This window comes from Anoplolepis gracilipes, chromosome 4, assembly GCF_047496725.1.
Source record: "Anoplolepis gracilipes chromosome 4, ASM4749672v1, whole genome shotgun sequence".
Taxonomy (NCBI): Eukaryota; Metazoa; Arthropoda; class Insecta; order Hymenoptera; family Formicidae; genus Anoplolepis; species Anoplolepis gracilipes.
Window position 1 is genome coordinate 11,620,357 of NC_132973.1, and position 19,896 is coordinate 11,640,252.

Below are 19,896 nucleotides of genomic sequence, written 5' to 3' on the forward strand. Positions count from 1 at the left end.
CATTGTTGAAATCATGCGATTGATTTACGTAATTGATGTATGAGAAGGAATATTTTTCACGGAATGTGTGGCTAATCTTTTCTCCACATATAGAAATTAAACCATAGAAAGGATTACGAATTATAATTATTTTACGTTTCATTTTAAGACCATATCCAATTATATCCCGTAAAAATTGTCTCAAAATATTATAAGTTTGCATCGTCGTCTCATTTTGATGAATGTTTATAGACTTTATCGTAAAGAATGTTAATTTGAAATAATGTCAACTTTGACTATACACACAGTTACCGAAAAAGTATCAAGTTAATTTTTTCTTTTATGCATTTATGAATATTCTATGACACTTTCTCTCTTTTTTTTTTACAATATATGCATTTTTTATCAAAGAATTTTTATCAAGTAAAAAATTTTTTTTAAAATTTTATATCACGAAAGCATCTTTCTATCAAAGCCACTTTCTTTGACTTTATTATATGAGCCTTTTAAATCTTTACTACTTCTTCGAAATCTTTTTATGAAACTGCAACGTTGCAGCTAAACACAAGGCGGCTCTTCTTTCATCTACGACGTTTGAAACGAAAAACGGTTAAATAGCGATTTCGTCCGACCGACAGGTAACGACGACGTTGTAATTTGTAATCCTCTCTTTCTATATGCAGCTGTATGTGTGTGCATATGCGTATCGTTCTCAAGGCACGCACCTGAGCGTGAAGCGAGGGAACTAGCATTGATGTATCAATATGGCTTCCACCTACGAGCTCGAGTCAGTGTATTTCGACAATTCAGTAACAAAAAGAGTTCTGTGAACTTGAAATATAAATATGTGTATGTACATATTAAACGTATAGCGAGTTTCTCAATAAGCGATACAGTATAAGTGTATATGAATTTTTTTTAATAATAAAAGAGTAAAATCATTAAAACTGGAATTTTCTTAATGTAATTTTTCTCAAATATAACGAAATGTACTGTTTGCATATAAAACTAAAATTATAAATATGACTAATTGTAAGATCAATATGAAAAAAATTGTAATGATGGTAAGTAAAATATTAATAATTATATAGGGAGAACATACACATACTTTCAAAAAAAAACTGCATACGCGCGCATACAACATATTACAATTATAATATGAAAGTATCAAAAATAAATTTTATTAACAAGAGACTAAAATTATTGAATTCTATTCATAATGATGAAATGAGGAAAAGAGTTGTGTCAGATATGTGTATATGTATATGTATATATATGCAAGAACAAAAATGTGTTCTGAGAGAAGCAGTAATATCGTATCTACATAATGTACTCTCTCATCAGCTTTTGAGAGTTTCATATAGTCGATCTAATCACCGAAACTTACTAGCTGCGGAAATTGCACTTCTACGATAATTGTGCTCGGGTAATTAAATCGAGTAGTTTTTTTGTTTTTTTTTTTTTTTATTTGACGACAAAGCTTCGAGCCCGGCTCACTCTACGATATCGTCGAGTAGAAGGCGATATTGCAACCAGATTTAAAGGCGATCGATATTCTGTGCGTTAGACATGCGGGTCGCAAGACTCGTCTATGAGATTCCACAATCGATTTTAAGACTAATTGTAAGACCGAACGAAATTGAGAAAAATTACAAATGAAATTTGCAATGATAAGATATCGAAAAATCAAAAAGAGCAAAAAAAACATTAGAATAATCAAAGGTGATAAAGAAAGGATTAAGGATGTGTTATGCATAATATGTAGTTGGCTGTATGCAAAGCATGTGGGAAAGCGAGAGGGAGGCGTTGGCGTTTTTTAAGGCGGAACAAACCATATTTACCGCCGTTGGGAGAACACAATTCAGTTGTGCAGTTATCCGTCATTATATACCAAGTTGCGGTACTTTCTGCCAGCCGATCTAACTAGCTACATATCGCATCCTGCCACTTTTCTGTAGCAATTCCTTAGTTTCGTATTACAACAAAATGTCAAAATTAGGAAAAAAGGAAAAGAAACACACAAAGATATACAATAACGAGATAAATTGGAAATAAAAAATGTGTTTCTTTTTTTTTTTTTTGTAGAAGCTTTCTTATTTACAACATCAATCGTATTAATATGTGTCGTGTAATTATTAAATAAATAATAATAATAACGTTAGTATTGTCTCTCACGATTGCACGATTTGTAATATGATTGTAAATATAATGGTTTCACCTTTTTCGAATTTCAAATTTTTCGTCCAAGTACTACTACAGAGCTACGGCTTTATGCAAAATTAATTTAAGGTATCGGCTGCTGCTAATAATACAAATGCAGGAAATTTATTAAGTAGCTTAATCTTATTCCCAACTATTATTAGTTAATTGCAAATTTCATAGCGAAGCACATTATTATGCGTAATTCTAGAAACGCACATATGCGTCAGGCTTTTCACATCTCACGGGACAAGCTGATTTTTTTGTACAATGTGGAAATTAAATTGTCTACTGAGGAAATTAGACTTTTTAGATTGTCGGATGTTTTCTTATTTTTGCATATGGCAAGATAAGACTCTCTCTCTCTCTCTCTCTTTCTCTCTAAAATAAATAGAAATATATGTATATAATAAATAAATATATATATATATATATATATATATATATATATATATATATTTCTATTTATGTCACAAATTTCTATTTATTTCTATTCAATTCTATTAAATTTCTATTTATGTCACAATTTTTTCAAGTTGTATTATTAATGTATTCACGTGTGTATTTAATCTTTCTTTCCGTATAAAAATATATTATAATTACACACACACACACACACAATTTTTACGGATTTTATACAAATTAAATAAAACATTTTTTATAATTTATTTAACTTATATAAAAAAATGTTTGTGCGTATGAAGAAAACTGTTTTATAAAAAAATATGATAATGCACAAAATATAAAAATATTTTAATTGTGTATTATATTATATAATTTATAAATTATCTATACATATATATATAAAATTATAATATATTTTTATATACGGAAAAAAATTAAATACACACGTAAATACAATTAATAATACAATATATCAAATTTGTCATAGTCACCGTCACATTATGTCAATTCGTTTCTCGAGGGCAAAATAGACAATTTCTATCAATACTGTCTATGGAAATGACCACAGGCTTCCATCAAAAATCATTGTGAACGGATCAAGTCATCCTTACAGTTGATTGCATCACGAGTCTCGAACAATAACTTATCACAATTTTCGTCACTACTCATTTTCATTAAACACTGCGTCATTCAATTCAAGTTTATTTTGCATTGAGAAGAATCTCAGGGGGGAAACTTACATATGCGCACTGACAATTATATATAAAACCGACGTATACCATTTAAGTTAAGTTTCCCCATGTATCCAATATTATTAACAAAATATATGTATTACATTTGGTACAATTTCTTTACGTTATAAACATTGTGTTCTTTATGCTCCAACCACATTTATTACTAACGTTTTTAATAATACAACTTGAAGAATTTGTGACATAAATAGAAATCGTAAAAAATGAGAATTATTTTTGTCACCTGGAATCACATAGTTTTGTCATGACTCATGTCAGTAAATCACATTTCTCATTAACAGAGAAACTTCTTATTACGACGCGCGAGCAACTGCTACACGTTTATATGTATAGATGACGCAATGCATAATGTTCGATCGTTGAATTCCCACGTGTCAGTGAACCGAAAGCTCCGCGACCAACTTATTGTCAACCATGGCCACGTGCAATAGTTCTGTTCTAGTTGTAGTTCTCTGTTTGTCCCTCTTTTCTTTCTCTTGTCTAAAATAATCAATATGCATTCATATCAAGATCCTTTTCTGAATGAAGAAAATGTTTTTCAAATATAAAAAATAAGTAAAAGCTTATAAAAACTTATATCTCACGGATCATTTGACGGTATATAGAGAATACATTTCTAACAATAAGTACATAATAAACGCTTTGAATTTTGCGTCAGACTCTTTTGGTTCCTAGAGATATACGATTTTAAAATATTAAAAAAATAATATTTTTAGAAAAAAACAGATTTAACAGATTTAATTCCAATGACTTTACTCTTGACATGTTTTTTTTTTTTTCATTTTTTATCATAAAATAAATATTATACGTGGGAGAGGAGGCCTGCAGTGCACTGCGTACTAATGCAATACAAACAAATGTAAACAAAAGAAATATACACAGGTAAATAAAACGAAAAGATAATATAAAAAAATATTAAAATTATATTTTAAAGTCACATATTTTAAGAACCAAAAGAGTCGCAAAATTTAAAGCCTGTATTATTTAAGAATGTACTCTGTATGTCAAAATGAAAATGATCCGTGAGATGTAAGTTTTTGTAAACTTTTACCAAAAAATTTACTATTTATGATTATATTTACAATGTAAAAATTTTATTTTCGATGTTTTATAAGTAATATGTATTACTATCCTTACGTATACACGCACACACACACACACACAGACAATTAAACCTGCACAAATTAATTTGTTACGTTTTTCTTGTATTAAGCAAATTATCAGTTTTCATCAATATAGTGACGGAACCATTGGATTCATCGTCTGTACTACTGCTATGTAGTACAATAGTTATATTAAATCGTTTTGCATAAGTTTCTAATATTCTCCAGAACTCATCGGTATTCATCTATGAAAACTGAGTTATACCATTCAACTGACTCACAATAGCCACACCTTCGTCGAACCTCGCAAGCACAATTCTCTGTTTTATTATACTGCCGCTTTTACAAACAATGCAATCTTTGTGATCTCGCCATCTTTGTTATCTTGCTATTAGACTAGAAACGTGACAGCCACAATTAACAGAACAGTTTATTCAAGTAGCATATTAATTATTACCATGATTATTGTCATGTCTATCACGAATAGTTGCGTAGAGCATTCGATGCGTATTACTTAAGTGATTTTCTTTATTTCGTTTTATATATATTTAAAGATGAAGAAGAAAATAAAAAAAAAATTAACCACTAATTTAAATAATTATAACCATTAACCGATTAATTAATTAATTATTCCATTTTCGTTATAGCCACATTTTTCTCTTATTCGATATTCTTGAAATACGTAACATACTTTCGCAAGCGATTATACTTTTACGAGACATCTTGCAGATGTCCCGTAAAAATGCACCTACGACATTCTTACTGATTACGGATAAATTATTATGCTTTCTAACGGCATTTCGTGAAATTGGAATGTATTATTCTGCTATGATTTGTCATGAATGAGATGTGCCTAATCAGAGCCCGCATTTTCGACTTTCCGCAATGAAAACCGTTACGCTATTTCTACTACTTTCTCCCATTTAACGTAAATTGTCGATCGCATTAAACGAAAATAAGGTAACTACACTGATGGATTAATCAATCTACTTCTAACTGTTAAATGGGCAATTGTATAGGTATATAATTATGACTTCGGCCGGGCAATGCTCAGTATAGAATAATCACATTTGGAAGAAAGTCATAATTATGAGGTTTTATTCAAAATAATAAGGTGGAATCTATATATATATATGAAACAAAAAATGGAGGAAAAAATGCACGGATATTGAATAGGAAAAAACTATCGAATTTTAATAGAATTTTTACAACTTTTATATCAACCATATAAATACACATGGATGTTAATAAAAATTAAATGCATAATTTATATAGAAAAACGAATCTTTAAAGATCTATGATAAAAAAAAATTGAAGTTCTATGTGTACATAAATTGCATCCGCATCATGAATGAATATAAACAAATTTTTTCTCACGTAAGTGATGTAAATGTAAACGCTCGCGAGACATCGTAGTTAATTTTTTAAGCTAACGGCACACAAGAGAAGAAGCGTTATGCAATTTGACATCCATTACATGCATTGTTAAATCGCGCATTTCTCGTGAGTCTTGTTCACAAATATCGAATTTATTATTTTAAAGAATGATTCAGATGAATGACTATTACTCAATTAAAATAAATATAAAATTTAAAAAGAAATTCTATATATGTGTGTATTAAATCCTTTTTCAAGCTTGTATTTTTTTTATTTTGTCATAATGTCACAAATCACTTTTTTAAATCACTCTTCGGAGAATAAGTTCGGCACGAAGATTTAATGTACCTATTAATAAAGTTTTAAACACACACACACACACACACACATATATATATATATATACATATATATAGAGAGAGAGAAACTATGTATGTGAAAATAAAAATTTCACGGGCTGTTGAGAGCCAATGTCAGATGAGTGCGTCGGTTTCGTAAAAATACAATTTTTCTGCGACCATATTACCGATTTATGCATAAGACACGAAAACTTCTTGGTCTTATACCAAGTAGTATATATATAAATTAAATCTCTACTTAAAATTCTAAATCCCTCTTTACTCTTCTATACAGAAACGTAAGCGAGAAAAATATCGGGGCAAAGTCACTGTATCGGAAATCGAACCCGAGAATTATTTAAACTTTATTTAAATCAATTTCATTTTTATTTATGTTTTTTAGTAAAGTTTCTCAATTTTTCGAAAAAAAATTATCGATCGCTTGATTTTATTGCCAATCCCAATGGGTTTGCAAATATATTAATCGATATTGTTTCATAAATCTTTCCTTGTTTTAAATATCGTTTCTTTGCAAACAATGAGGAGCAAAAAATAAATTTTTCAAGAGATATCCTTTTTGGAAATGCATTCGTCATCGAGACGAAATAATTGCATTTTTAAAAATATATTCGTTTCGATGAAAGTGCATTCTCTCTCATGTATGTACATACATTATCCTTTCACCTACCTACTCTTTTGTGCGATGCTAGTCTTTTTATAAAAAAGAAAATATCTTTTTAGAATAATTTCCTAAAAATAACTTTTTATGCATTTGTATTTATTATTATTATTACAAAAAGAGAGATTATACTATACACAAAATAAAAATATAAGTTATTAATTATATATTATATTATTGTTAATATTATTTTTATTAAATTAATGTTTTAATTTTAAATTATATTTTTGCATATTATGATTTTACATATTATACATAATATAGCTAATAATATTGATAAATATACTATATGTACATTATTATAATATTATTACATATAATATAAATTACAATTATAAATATATTAACAAAAGTAAAAGGGAAAATAAGGCAAAGAGAAAATATTTTAAATTAATTATTTAAGAATTTTTTTTAAGTGATTAATTAATTTTCTTAATTAAGATGTAATATTTTTTATGATTATAAAGATTTCAGAATCGTTAGGTTTTTTGAACTAAGATGTGTCAGTATGTTGTAAACATAAAAATGTCGTGTTTATTGATTACTGCGACTGCAGTAGAAGCAAAAAAATTCAATACTTTTATTGATAATGCATGTGTTGGTACTTCTAACGTGCGGCGCTCACAAATGACAACGAAAATTAGAACGCGTGCTAGACCCCCCCCCCCTCTCTCTCTCTCTCTGTTGTCTGTCTTTTTCTCTCCTTCTCTCCTCTCTCCTTTCTCTTTTATTTATTTAATATATGATAGAGAGATAAGATTGTAGAGATAATCAGGGTTGTGTTAGACTTTAACTTTATACCAAAATTTGTCTTCATGTAATATTCTTGTCAGCATCAAGTATTTATATTTTTGACTACGATATTAAAATCTACGATATCCAAAAAACTCCAATATATATATATATAGGACAATGGACTACAAAAGTCAGAATCAAAAAATAGTAGGCAGAAATCCAAAATTTATAAAAACTGTAATTTATGATAGACATTATTTTTCTTAGGATATAAAGAAATCTTTAAGTATCACATTTTCTAATAGTCTTTTTTTTCTATTGCAGTTCTAGCAACTTTGCTGGTAATCACTCAGGGAGCTCCCCAAGATCTCAGACGTCGAAACTACGAAGAGAATCCGCGCGAGGCCTATTTCAACGGTTCAGCGTTCTTGAAGCTGAGTTCTTTTGTATCCGTGCATCGTCACAGTGGTCTCAGCTTTCGTACGTGTGATCCCGGACGATTGTTTCTGCAAAAGTACAACGATAATTCTATTAGTCTCGAAGTGACTCCCGAGGGACTACTCTTTGTGGCTGTGGTCGATCAGCAAAGGTATAGGGCTAGACTAAACGCCAGGTTACTGAACAATATCTGGCACAACGTTAACCTTTTCTTTAGACTCGGTAATCTCACTTTGAATGCCGCAGGACATACCCAGGTAAATACACATTACTTAATAACATAAATTGTATTGTATAATAGAAAAATAATAAAATGTATAATTATATTTACAATAGAATTATAATATATTGAGGAAACTTATTAAAAAATTTTACTCATCAAGTTTCATCAATTTATTGAAGCCTCATTGCATTAGACTTTGTAGATAAAATATAAATATAATGTCAAAAACTATAAAATTCGCATTTAATATATACAGACATTGTTTTCTCTAGGTGGTTGCAAATGCGACTTATAATTCTGCCATTCTGACTCTTCCTGATTATGACGTAAACAGTTCACTCATAATTGGCGAAGGCTTCAGAGGATGTATTCTGCATGGACCCGGAATTCTCTTCAACAACAGCATCAACAACGGTGCCGTTTTCGGACCCTGTCCATTGAATACCAAAGGATGTAAGGACACAGAGTCATCTATAAATTTTTCTCAAATAATTTTTGTTTTGTTAATTATTTATGCTAGAGTATTCTTGCACTGAAAAATGTTGAGTAATCACACGTGGTAATAAGGTAGATCGATAGCGTAGATATCACACAAGGTAGGTAGGTAGAACAGTTTCAGGTTAGTATTAAATTATTTAGAGCAATCCAGTAAGCATTGCAATAGGATAGATTAATATTGTGCTCGACGCAGACGGATTATTTTCAATTTTTTAGATGAGTTGTAGGAAGTACCTATCGAATGATAACATTATTTCTTTTTATTTTCTATTTACACAGACACTATTATTTTACATTTTTATTATAAATATATTAATCAGATTTATAGCTGTCAAATTGTGTATGCTGAAATTCAGTTTTAAAAATTTTACTTTGGAATTAAAAATGAAAAAAAAGTTTTATTCTGGTTAGTTTTTCTTATTGTTCTTGATCTCGTTTTAGAAACAGTCTTTTCATAATAGTCTTTATAGTATAATCTCTTGGCATCATTTTTTTTAATTTATAGGAAATTACGATTGCAAAGTAGTGACACACACATCTTCTTTTCTGAGTGAAGCGCACATATGTTTGTTGCCCTGAAAGTGCATAGAATATGTATAGATGTGTATCAGGAGAAAAAGAAAGAAGGGGGAGGAGGAGGGGTTGCATGCGAGTTCTGTGAAAAACAAAAAACTTTCAGGTGGAACGAGCAGTCTCGTGAGTGGTATGGGAGCAGCTTCCGCTACAGCCTCCACCATGGATTTCTGTCACCATGAACCATGCATGATGCATGGTAAATGCGTGTCGCGGCAGGATCGTTACGAGTGCCACTGTTACGCCCGGTACTCCGGCAACAACTGCCAGATCGACAATGGTAGACCTCGTCGATATCTCGAATATGCGGGCTTTATGCGGCATTTGTGTAGAATGAGCGGACTCATACCCAACGCGCGTTAAACGGAAATATTATATCATGACGATGTATATTTACATCGCGACGAGAAAATATCATCCTACTGCAGTTATGATTTTTATTATTTTTCCCGTGGATTCCAGGAAAATACGTTATAAAATTATTAAAAATTTAAATTGAATAGTAAAATATAGATTATAACATAAAAATGAAGTAGAGATTAATAAGACATATGAATACAAAGAAATAGCAGACGATTTTAAGTGTAGTGAAACGTGTTCTACAAATATGATCTTTACATTAAGAATATATTAGAAATTAGAAATTAGAATCTTGTAGAGGAATTATACTTATTACTGTGTGATAGAATGGGTATGAAATCTGTATCGTTTCTGGTTAATTTTTTCATATATTGTAAATATAGATCTATTCTGTTCTGAAACAGCTTCTATAGAAAAAATCATAGAAACGCTTTTTGTCTTGCCCTTATTGTTAGATGTAGAAACTGCTTTAAAATCATGCTTAATGATTTTTATTGTGTTGCCGTGTTGTCTTTTCTCTTCTTTTATCGACGTTGCCTTTTAAAAATATCACCTTGAATCAAAATTAAACTAATTGCTTTATGAAAAGTTGCACAGTTGATGAATATCCCAGCACTCGTATGCACCATAAGAGATAAACCTGAGAGTGCATTCTTGTCATCAACTGAACATAAAATACTAATTGTAAAAAAAGGGCTCAAGGAACAATGCAAACAAATAAGATTGATATTTAAAAATTAAATGCGCAAAAACTTTAATCATTATATATAATAAAAAGTTGTATAAAATATATAAAAAAGCGCAAATAACAAATATTTTTGTCCTTGTCCAAACTCTCATCAATGTGAAAAACTAAAATTATAAACGAACAGAGTCAAAGGTGAAACAAATAATCGCGTGTAATAAGTGATTTTTATTGTCTAATTTATTAGTTTTTATTTGTTTTACCTCTGACTGTTTGTTTATAATTTTAGTTTTTAACACTACATCTTTTTTTATATCAAAAATTAAACTTTATATTTAATTTTTAATCTTATTTATTTGCATTGCTCCTTTTTTGAACTTCTTTTTTACATTTAGTTAATTATTTTTGGAGCTGTATTTCTGTATTGAATATAAAGTATGCTTAACGTTTTTACTAACAAATTCACATTTTTATCTATATTTAATTTATGTTTAATTACTTTATTAACTTTGAATAATTAAAAAATATTATGACCTTTTACTTTTTCTTTCGCGTGTAATTAATTATTAGTGTCAATTAGAATTAGCATTGCTTCGTATTTTTCTCTCATCGACTTCTTCATAATTATCATTGATGAAATAATAATCTTTTTCGCGTATCTTTCAGGTCCACCTTGCGAGAACAAACCTTGTCATAATGGCGGCATTTGCATCGAAGATGAGGATGGCAATTTTGCCTGCAATTGTAAGCCTGGATTTACCGGTAGTCTCTGCGAATCTCAGTTGGGAGTGCGACTATGTGAACAAAATCCATGTAAAAATGATGGCATTTGCATATCGCTGACAGATAGCGAGTACAAATGTAAATGTCAAGTTGGTTGGACTGGGAAAAATTGTGAAACTAATATTAATGAATGCGCCTCGAACCCATGCAAGAACGGTGGCATCTGCTTTGACGGGATCAATAATTATACCTGTAAATGCGACAGGACTGGGTGAGTTTCTTCAAAGAACTGAAAAACTATTTGGAATTTAATAATTAAATGAAATTATGAGTTATACAATTCAAGTAATCCGTCGCGATTCGTCGTTCAGTTTATATTTTATTTCTAATTTTATTACAAATTCTCTTTTAAACATTCTAAAATTTTTATTCTGTAGATTTCTCGATTCTGGTATCAAAACTTGGAGTTGACAAATTATAAGCTAAAACGGAACATTTTATGCAAATGTCAAAATTTTCATTTGTAGTTCCTAGATTTTTCAAAATATAGGTCCTTCCTTGATTTTATATATTTCTAAAGATTTAAGATTTTAAATTGCAAAAGAGTAAAATGCTGCACGATAGAGATAACGGATTAAATTTATATTTTTCCATTTTATGTTTTCTACATTCCACGTATGGCAATATACATAATACATATAGATATATTTCAAGCGTTTTTCATTTTTCGCTCTTCAGCTACGAGGGTATCAATTGTGAAGAAGACGTTGACGAATGCCAAGCAAACCCATGCCTAAACAACGGCGTGTGCTTCGATTATTACGGCAGCTACATTTGTAATTGTCCAGAAGGCTTTGAGGGTCAAAATTGCGAGCTGAATTTAAACGAATGTTTATCCGGGCCTTGCGCCAATGATGGCGAGTGCATCGATGACGTTGGTACCTATCACTGCGAGTGTCTCCCGGGATTCACAGGCCGCCACTGCGAACTGAAAGGCCTTTGCGAGAATGCAGCCTGTCCACCTAACAGCATCTGCGTGGAAGACGTCCATGGGCCTCAATGCGTCTGTAATCCCGGCTTTATGGGTAATCCGCCCAACTGCACCGTCAACTATTGTGCCAGCAATCCCTGTGCTAACGGCGGTACTTGCATCAGTGGCAGAGATGGTTTTAACTGCACTTGTTCATCCGAATGGAGAGGTAAGAAAAGAATATTAAGATTAACGTTATTGACAATATTCGCTTATTTCTTCATTTTGTGAAATTAGTTTCTATCTTAATATATAATTTACTTTTTATCTAGATGAACAGCAAATGTATTAATCCAAACGATGATTTCAGATCCTAAGCTTAAAGAAAAACGCTTCTCTTTAGGAATTTAATATTTTGTAACTAGAAAATAAAAAAATATAAGAGAAAACAAAAGCGAATTATCAATATAATAAACTATTGATGTTAATTAAATTTATTTTAAATTTTTATGTCTAGCTTTAAAGATTTATGTCGCAAAGATTTGTATCAGTGTACATTATACACAATATACGCGAAAGTATATTATCGCACATTCTCTAATCTCTAATGGAATTGTCAACTGATTTGAAATTATACGTTTTTATCTAATTATTTGTATTTATATTTTATATTATTGTATTTATTTATATTAATATTTAATTTTAAGTAGTTAAATCCCGGGAATTAAATTTTTTCTAATGCAGTTAATAAAAACAGTTAATCTTTCAATTGGAATCAACATTGTATATCTCTTAATATCTTTGTTTGAATATCTAGTCTTCTTATAACTCTAACATATTAAACTTTTTTCTATATATCTAAAATGTTTGGTAGTTTTTATAGTTATCTTAATATTAAATCTTTTTGCAATTTTTCTTTTTTATTGTTAAAGCAGATTTATTTATTTTTGTAGTTATAATTTACGACTATAAATTAATTCTTTTTGAATTACATGTGATTATAGCTATATATTTTTTCAAACGCTTAAAATTTTCTTTCTGAACACGATGTTTTTGCAGGAAAGAATTGTCAATTCAATGTAGACGAGTGCCTGTCACAGCCGTGCCAAAACGGCGGTATTTGCATCGACCGCGTCAATGGATATACATGTAACTGTACTAGAGACTTTATGGGTGATAATTGTGAACGGGAATATGATGCGTGCGCTGTAAACCCTTGCCAAAACAACGGTACTTGTACACTGTTATTGAGATCGAAAAGGGATTTCGTTTGCGAGTGTCCACATGGCTTCGAAGGCAAGGTATCGTCGTAGAGCATGATAATATTCTTATACATAAATATAGAAAATAAAAGTATAAGAAAAGAGATAAAATTGAAATATAAGTAAAATATGCATATACAAATAATACATAAATTTATAAATTATTTTATAATAAAAATGGAAAATATAAGAATATCAGAAAAATAGTTTAATTAAACCTCTTAAAAAAACTATGTCACTTGCATGTTCTATATATATTTAATGATTTAATTTACATGACAATGATTCAAGGTATGCGATGTAAACATCGACGATTGCATAGGCGCAGTGTGCCCCGATGACAAGGTCTGCGTCGATGGTATTGCATCTTACGAATGTAAATGTCGTGAAGGTTACAGAGATCCCAATTGTACGCTAATCGTAGACCACTGTGCCACGAAACCGTGTAACAACGGCACGTGCATCGATCTCGGCGAGCGCGGCTTTGAGTGCAAATGTACGAATGGCTTTCAAGGTAAATATCTCGCAGAATCCAAAGCGAGTTTACAGAGAGAGGGGGGGGAAGAGGGAAAGAGGGAGAGAGACATCATCAAAAGATCAAAAATATTTCAAAACTAAAACATTATATTTTGAAACATACACGTGTATATTATTTCTAATTACTTTATTATTTATTTTCTTAACTCGTGTTAATCTTTTCAATTATTATTCTATACATAATCTAAAACTTTTATTATTTTTATAAATTTTGTTGAAAATAATAATTTTAATTATTCTGAGTTTTAATTATTTGATTTTTTAATTAATTTCTTTAATTAATTTTCTTAATCACATATTTAATTGTATAGTTTTTATATTATAATATTTTTATATTTATTTTGAATTTTTTATCTTTTTATATCTTTATTTAGTAATAACTCGATATAAACTTTTGTTTATTGAAAAATAAACTTTTTACTTTTTTTAATTTACTACAATAGAAAGATAAATAATATTTGATAAAATATATATATTTTTCTTTTTTTTTTGCAAAAATTGAGTGACAAATATCGAACTCTATTTTCAGGCAAGTACTGTGATCTTGATGTGAACGAATGCGATTTACATGGCAATTCTCTATGCAACAATGGCATCTGTGTCAACACTGAGGGTAGTTACAACTGTTTCTGTCGGCCGGGTTTCTCTGGCGATCACTGTGATATCAACATTGATGAATGCCTATGTGGTCCATGCAAGAATAACGCCACGTGTCTCGACGGTATCAATACGTTTCGATGTTTGTGCCAGCCCGGTTACACTGGTAAAACTTGCGAAGTGGATGTGAATGAATGTGATAGCAACCCATGTTTAAACGGAGCACGATGCGTAAACGGCGTAGCGTCGTACAAGTGCATATGCCCAGCGGGTTTCCTCGGTGCAAATTGTGAAATTGATATTGACGAGTGTAAATCGTCGCCTTGTATGAATTTGGGAAGATGCATCGATGGCGTAAACAGTTACACTTGTGATTGCAGTGATACTGGTTTCGAGGTAAGGTTTGTTATACTATCATAAAAATGTGTTTTTTTTTTGTTATACCAATGATATCTTTATGAAATATCACGAAAGATAATTTCTTGTCACTAAAATATAATATTTTTTTTTTTAGTTACATAATTTAAATTTCGACAATTCTAGCGCGCACGCGTTCTTCTTTCTTCCTGTTATTTTTAGATTTAAAATACCGGGTATACCTTCAGTTTCTGCCGAGAAGGTTTATCATACCTTTATTTACTTTTCCTAGTACAATATACCTATACTTAATTCCTATGAAAAAAGTCTCGTAGAGCCATATGGTTTTCCTCAGTGGGCTCGAACCCGCGTTTCGTCGTAGCCGACGACGCTTCGATCGCAGCCACACTCGTCCCCTTCTTATTTTTAGATTTTAATTTAATTTATTTTTCAAGTTGTGTGTATTGTATTGTATTTTGATAATAGTAACTCTTTAAAATATTACGATTAGTATGTAATTTAATTATATTTTATCAAATATGTGCCATTAACATCGATAGACGCCTATCCTATGCAAAAATAATACCAGATATTCATTTATTTATTTTTTTCTTTTAAATATTGATTTAATTATATTTCTTTTAAATATTGACTTAATTATATTTCTTTAATTACATTTTATTTTTTATATTAATTTATTTTTAATTTTTTAAACTTTAATTTGAAGTAAAGTGTTATTTTTTTAAATTAAAAATTTTTTTTTATTCTGAACTTTTTAAGGGTCCACGTTGCGAAGAAAATATCAACGAGTGTCTTTCGCAACCGTGTGAAAACGGCGGTCATTGCTTAGACGACATTAAGAATTACAAATGCCAATGCTACGTTGGTTACACTGGTAGGAACTGTGAAGTGGATGTGAACGAGTGCGAAAGCTCGCCTTGTCAGTACAATGGCACTTGCCTTGAACGGTCAAACAGGGAACTCTACAAAAGCGAAGTCCTAAATTTACCGGCAATTTTTAACCAAGAGTTTAGTTATATCAACGCCAGCGGGTGAGTTTTTAAATAATCTTTTTTAATCTTTTTAAATTTGATTATTCTTTGCAAAAAATTTATTTTGAATTTTTTCTTGTCAAAAGACTAAAGAGTTTATTTATACAATTTTGACAGATACGAGTGCCTTTGCGTGCAAGGTGTCACTGGTAAAAATTGTGAGGTGAACATCAATGAATGCGATAGTAATCCCTGCGGTCCAGGCACCTGCATGGATCGTATCGGCGGTTACACCTGCGAATGCGACGAAGGTTTTGAAGGAGATCATTGCCAGCACGAAATTGATGAATGTAAAAGGTACAATCCCTGCGAACATGGAATGTGCACCGATGGTAGAGCCGATTACTTTTGCACTTGCGAACCGGAGTATGGTGGCAAAAACTGTTCAGTGAAGCTGATTGGCTGTCAAGGCAATGCTTGTCAAAACGGTGGTACTTGCTGGCCTTACCTTGTCGACGAAACCATTCACAAGTTCAATTGTACTTGTCCCAACGGTTACCATGGCGAAGTCTGCGATTATGTAAGTATTTATTATGTAACTTTTTTCTCTCCTTTGTTTATGAATAATAGACTTGAAATGAAAGAATTTATGACAAAAGGTAAATAAATTAAGATAATGTTTAATATAAAATATAACAAATATAATAACAAAAAGTGTAAATACAATATAAAATACAAAAATTGATAAAATTTTAGAAAATATAACAATAGTTATATTTTAGTGAAAATAAAAATAAAATAACTTAATAAAATAATAAATAACCATAATTAGCTGAGGGTGATAAGCAGGTGGTAATGAATAAAATAATAAATTGAGTGATGAGAAATTCTCAATTATTTTACGTTAAAAGGAAAGGAAAAATTTAAATAAATTTAAATTATACATTTTTGTATTTCCCAAGAAACAGAAAATCAATGTACATATACAATGTAACATTCACTGAACATTTCTTCAATGTAATTTTAACTAAGCTAGCAATAATTAATTTATATTTTTAGATATAAAGATTGTTATTAAAATATAATTTGAATTAAACATAATTCGAAATAATTCAAAAATATTTTTAAACATATTTTAAACACATTGAATTCTTTTCGAAGTATCTCGAAAAGGCGTATATAAATATGTTGACAACAGTCTTTATTAAAAATACTCTCTTAAGCAGCAAATCTTGAACAATTATTTGACCAATTCACAGGTGACGACAATGTCTCTCAGCGGTAGCTCATATGTCCTGGTGAATACTACACGCGATGAAGGCTATGATATCCAGTTTCGTTTTAGAACCACCCTGCCGAACGGTCTTCTAGCGATCGGCAGAGGTGTGACCATTTATATCCTTCAATTGGTAAATGGCAAGCTCAACATACACTCCAGTATACTGAACAAATGGGACGGAGTCTTCGTAGGTAGCGGACTCAATGATTCCAATTGGCAAAAAGCTTTCGTGGCGATCAACGCGACTCATCTTGTTCTTTCGGCCAACGAGGAACAAACTATTTATCCCATCAGCCCTAACGAGGGTTCCAACTCGTCAAACCATACGTCTTTTCCTACCACTTTCGTGGGTGGTAGCCACATCAGCTCTCTTAGCTTTCTAAGAAGATTGTCTCGCTTACCTTCGTTCACTTTTTTCGTCGGTTGCATGGAAGATGTCGTCATCAATGGCGAATGGGTATGTTTTGATTACTTTTTTTTTCAATTTACTTTAATATACTTTATCTACTCTTTTTCGATTTATATTATATTTGTAAGTTAGTCTCTTAAGATCATTTCTCTACATGTAATTTATATATTAATACAAAATGTATCAATTTTTTATTATTTCAATGTTATAATATAGTTATAGTATATAATAAGTATATTTTATATTTTTATATCAAATTTTATTTAAAAAGTTTTATATAGTTTGTACAGTTCATATATAGTTTATATAGTTTATAAGTTTATACAGTTTATCTTTTATTTACTCTTTAAATGATATAATATTAAATAAATTTTATTTAATAAATTTTATTAAGAAATTATTAATTTTATAAGATTAATTTACAAACAATTGAAATCTGAACTCTAAGAGCTCTTTAAAGCTTTAATATATTTTAATGTTTGTTGACCAATCTGAATAGTGATAATTTCTTAATCTGCTAAATTGTCAAACCCAAAACTGTGCCATTTAAAAAATTTTTACAATAATGTTTTACATGTTTAAATTTATCTCAGGTCTACTCTGGTACGACATCAAAGACAGTATATATGGAAGATGTGGAACCAGGCTGTCCTCGTGAAGCTCAATGCTCGCCAAACCCTTGCAAAAATGGCGGCCATTGCACTGATCGTTGGCGTGATTTTTACTGCAAATGCGAGCGTCCTTACCTCGGTCATACTTGCCAATACAATATGACCGCTGCTACGTTTGGTTATGAGAACATCACAAACGGCTACGTTACTGTGAAAGTCAGCGATACGGCTAGACGAACTGTCAGTTCGGTTGTCGATATCTCCATGTTCATTCGTACACGAGAGAGCCGTGGCGATATCTTTTACCTAGGCACAGAACCGGATCCTCAGGATGATCAAAAGTCTCAAGAGAGAACCTACATAGCGGCACAATTGGTGGAGGGTGGAGAACTGCTCGTGAGGATTCAATTCAATGGCACAGAGGCTTATACCGTCGGTGGCGTGAAACTTAATGACGGAAACAATCATCTGATCCAAGTAGCGAGGAACGTAACCCTCGTTCAGGTAAAGATCAACGGTACTGAGTATTTCCGCAAGACCATCAGTGCCACAGGGGATCTGAATGTGACCGTTCTCTATCTGGGAGGACTACCACAGACGTCACGATATATTCGTCAAGTCGACAACAGGCCGATGGAAGAACAGCGGCTTAACTTTAAGGGAGTCATCCAGGACGTGCAGATATCAAATGGTACAAAAACAATGGTCGTGGAATTTTTTCCGTTAAAGGTAATTTAAAATTCTTAACTTTCATTATTATAATTCATGTATCAGGTCAGAAATCTTTGTCTTCATATTTTGAGTCGCCATTTTTGCATAAAATACGAAAAGACTTTCTGAGCAACCTAATATCATACATCGTACCGTTTTATCTTTTCTTAATATTCAGTAATTTTTTTCAGAATATATTTTCACATTTAGGATTTTAACAGCTTTTTTTTTTTTTTTTATCTTCTAGGCACATGACATTCCTACGCTCGTTCAGTTCGGCAATGTTTCTTTTGATCATGAGAAGGTCTTTGAGGGTGTGGTATCAGACAACGTATGCATAAGTAGCCCCTGCAACCACAACGGCACGTGTCATGTGACATGGAACGATTTTTGGTGTCAGTGCCCGCGCGGTTACACCGGCAAGACTTGCCAGGAGATGGAGTTTTGCCAACTACAAGACTGTCCTGCGGGTTCACGCTGTCAGAATCTTGACGACGGTTACGAATGCATCGCCAACGCGACTTTTGATGGAATCTCTACTGCTTTCACATATGTATATGGACGCGCCGATGAGATTACGGATGTCAGTGACGTTGTTCTCGATACCATCGAGATTACATATCGATCCAACACCGGCGGCACGCTATTTCATATGGCGCCCCAGGTGGGCGACCAACACTTCACCATCTCCGTCTTTAAGGATATCGTCTCTGTATCTTGGCGACTCGATTTGGAGAACCAGGATACAGTTTCCTTCGGCAAGAGCCAACCTGACGGAAATTGGACCTCGTTGCTTATTAGATTGAACAATAATTCCGTAGAGTGTGGTTATGCTAATCCTTCCGAAGAACAACCTCGCATGAGTTCCAACTTCAATTTTCAACTGTGGTATGATCTCCTAGTGACTGGAACGGTCACCCTCGGTGGACTTTCCAGTGCCTTGTCCGATGTACATACTTATGTTGGATTCAGATCTGAAAGAAAAAATGGAATCGAAGGCAATAATGTGGACTACAATGAGCATAAGCTAACAACAGCTATACCATCGCATAACATGATGTCCGGTAAGTATGATATTTTAATAAAATTTTTTAATTTTAGCTT

General features: G+C 31.5%; 1 protein-coding gene across 2 annotated transcripts in view; it reads left to right on the plus strand.

Moving 5' to 3' along the window:
• Crb (cell polarity complex component crumbs) overlaps nucleotides 1–19,896 on the plus strand; it is a 37,284-nt gene that overhangs the window by 10,021 nt on the left and 7,367 nt on the right. Inside the window, exons 2-14 of one of the 2 annotated variants that reach the window (XM_072889607.1) lie at nucleotides 7,892–8,262; nucleotides 8,501–8,681; nucleotides 9,406–9,579; nucleotides 11,011–11,338; nucleotides 11,806–12,266; nucleotides 13,097–13,338; nucleotides 13,591–13,813; nucleotides 14,366–14,829; nucleotides 15,571–15,842; nucleotides 15,960–16,362; nucleotides 17,042–17,518; nucleotides 18,064–18,810; nucleotides 19,040–19,856. In XM_072889607.1, coding sequence (XP_072745708.1) covers nucleotides 7,892–8,262; nucleotides 8,501–8,681; nucleotides 9,406–9,579; nucleotides 11,011–11,338; nucleotides 11,806–12,266; nucleotides 13,097–13,338; nucleotides 13,591–13,813; nucleotides 14,366–14,829; nucleotides 15,571–15,842; nucleotides 15,960–16,362; nucleotides 17,042–17,518; nucleotides 18,064–18,810; nucleotides 19,040–19,856 — 5,160 coding nt within the window. The remainder of the gene's footprint in view (nucleotides 1–7,891; nucleotides 8,263–8,500; nucleotides 8,682–9,405; nucleotides 9,580–11,010; nucleotides 11,339–11,805; nucleotides 12,267–13,096; nucleotides 13,339–13,590; nucleotides 13,814–14,365; nucleotides 14,830–15,570; nucleotides 15,843–15,959; nucleotides 16,363–17,041; nucleotides 17,519–18,063; nucleotides 18,811–19,039; nucleotides 19,857–19,896) is intronic. The other variant, XM_072889608.1, reaches the window with a different exon arrangement.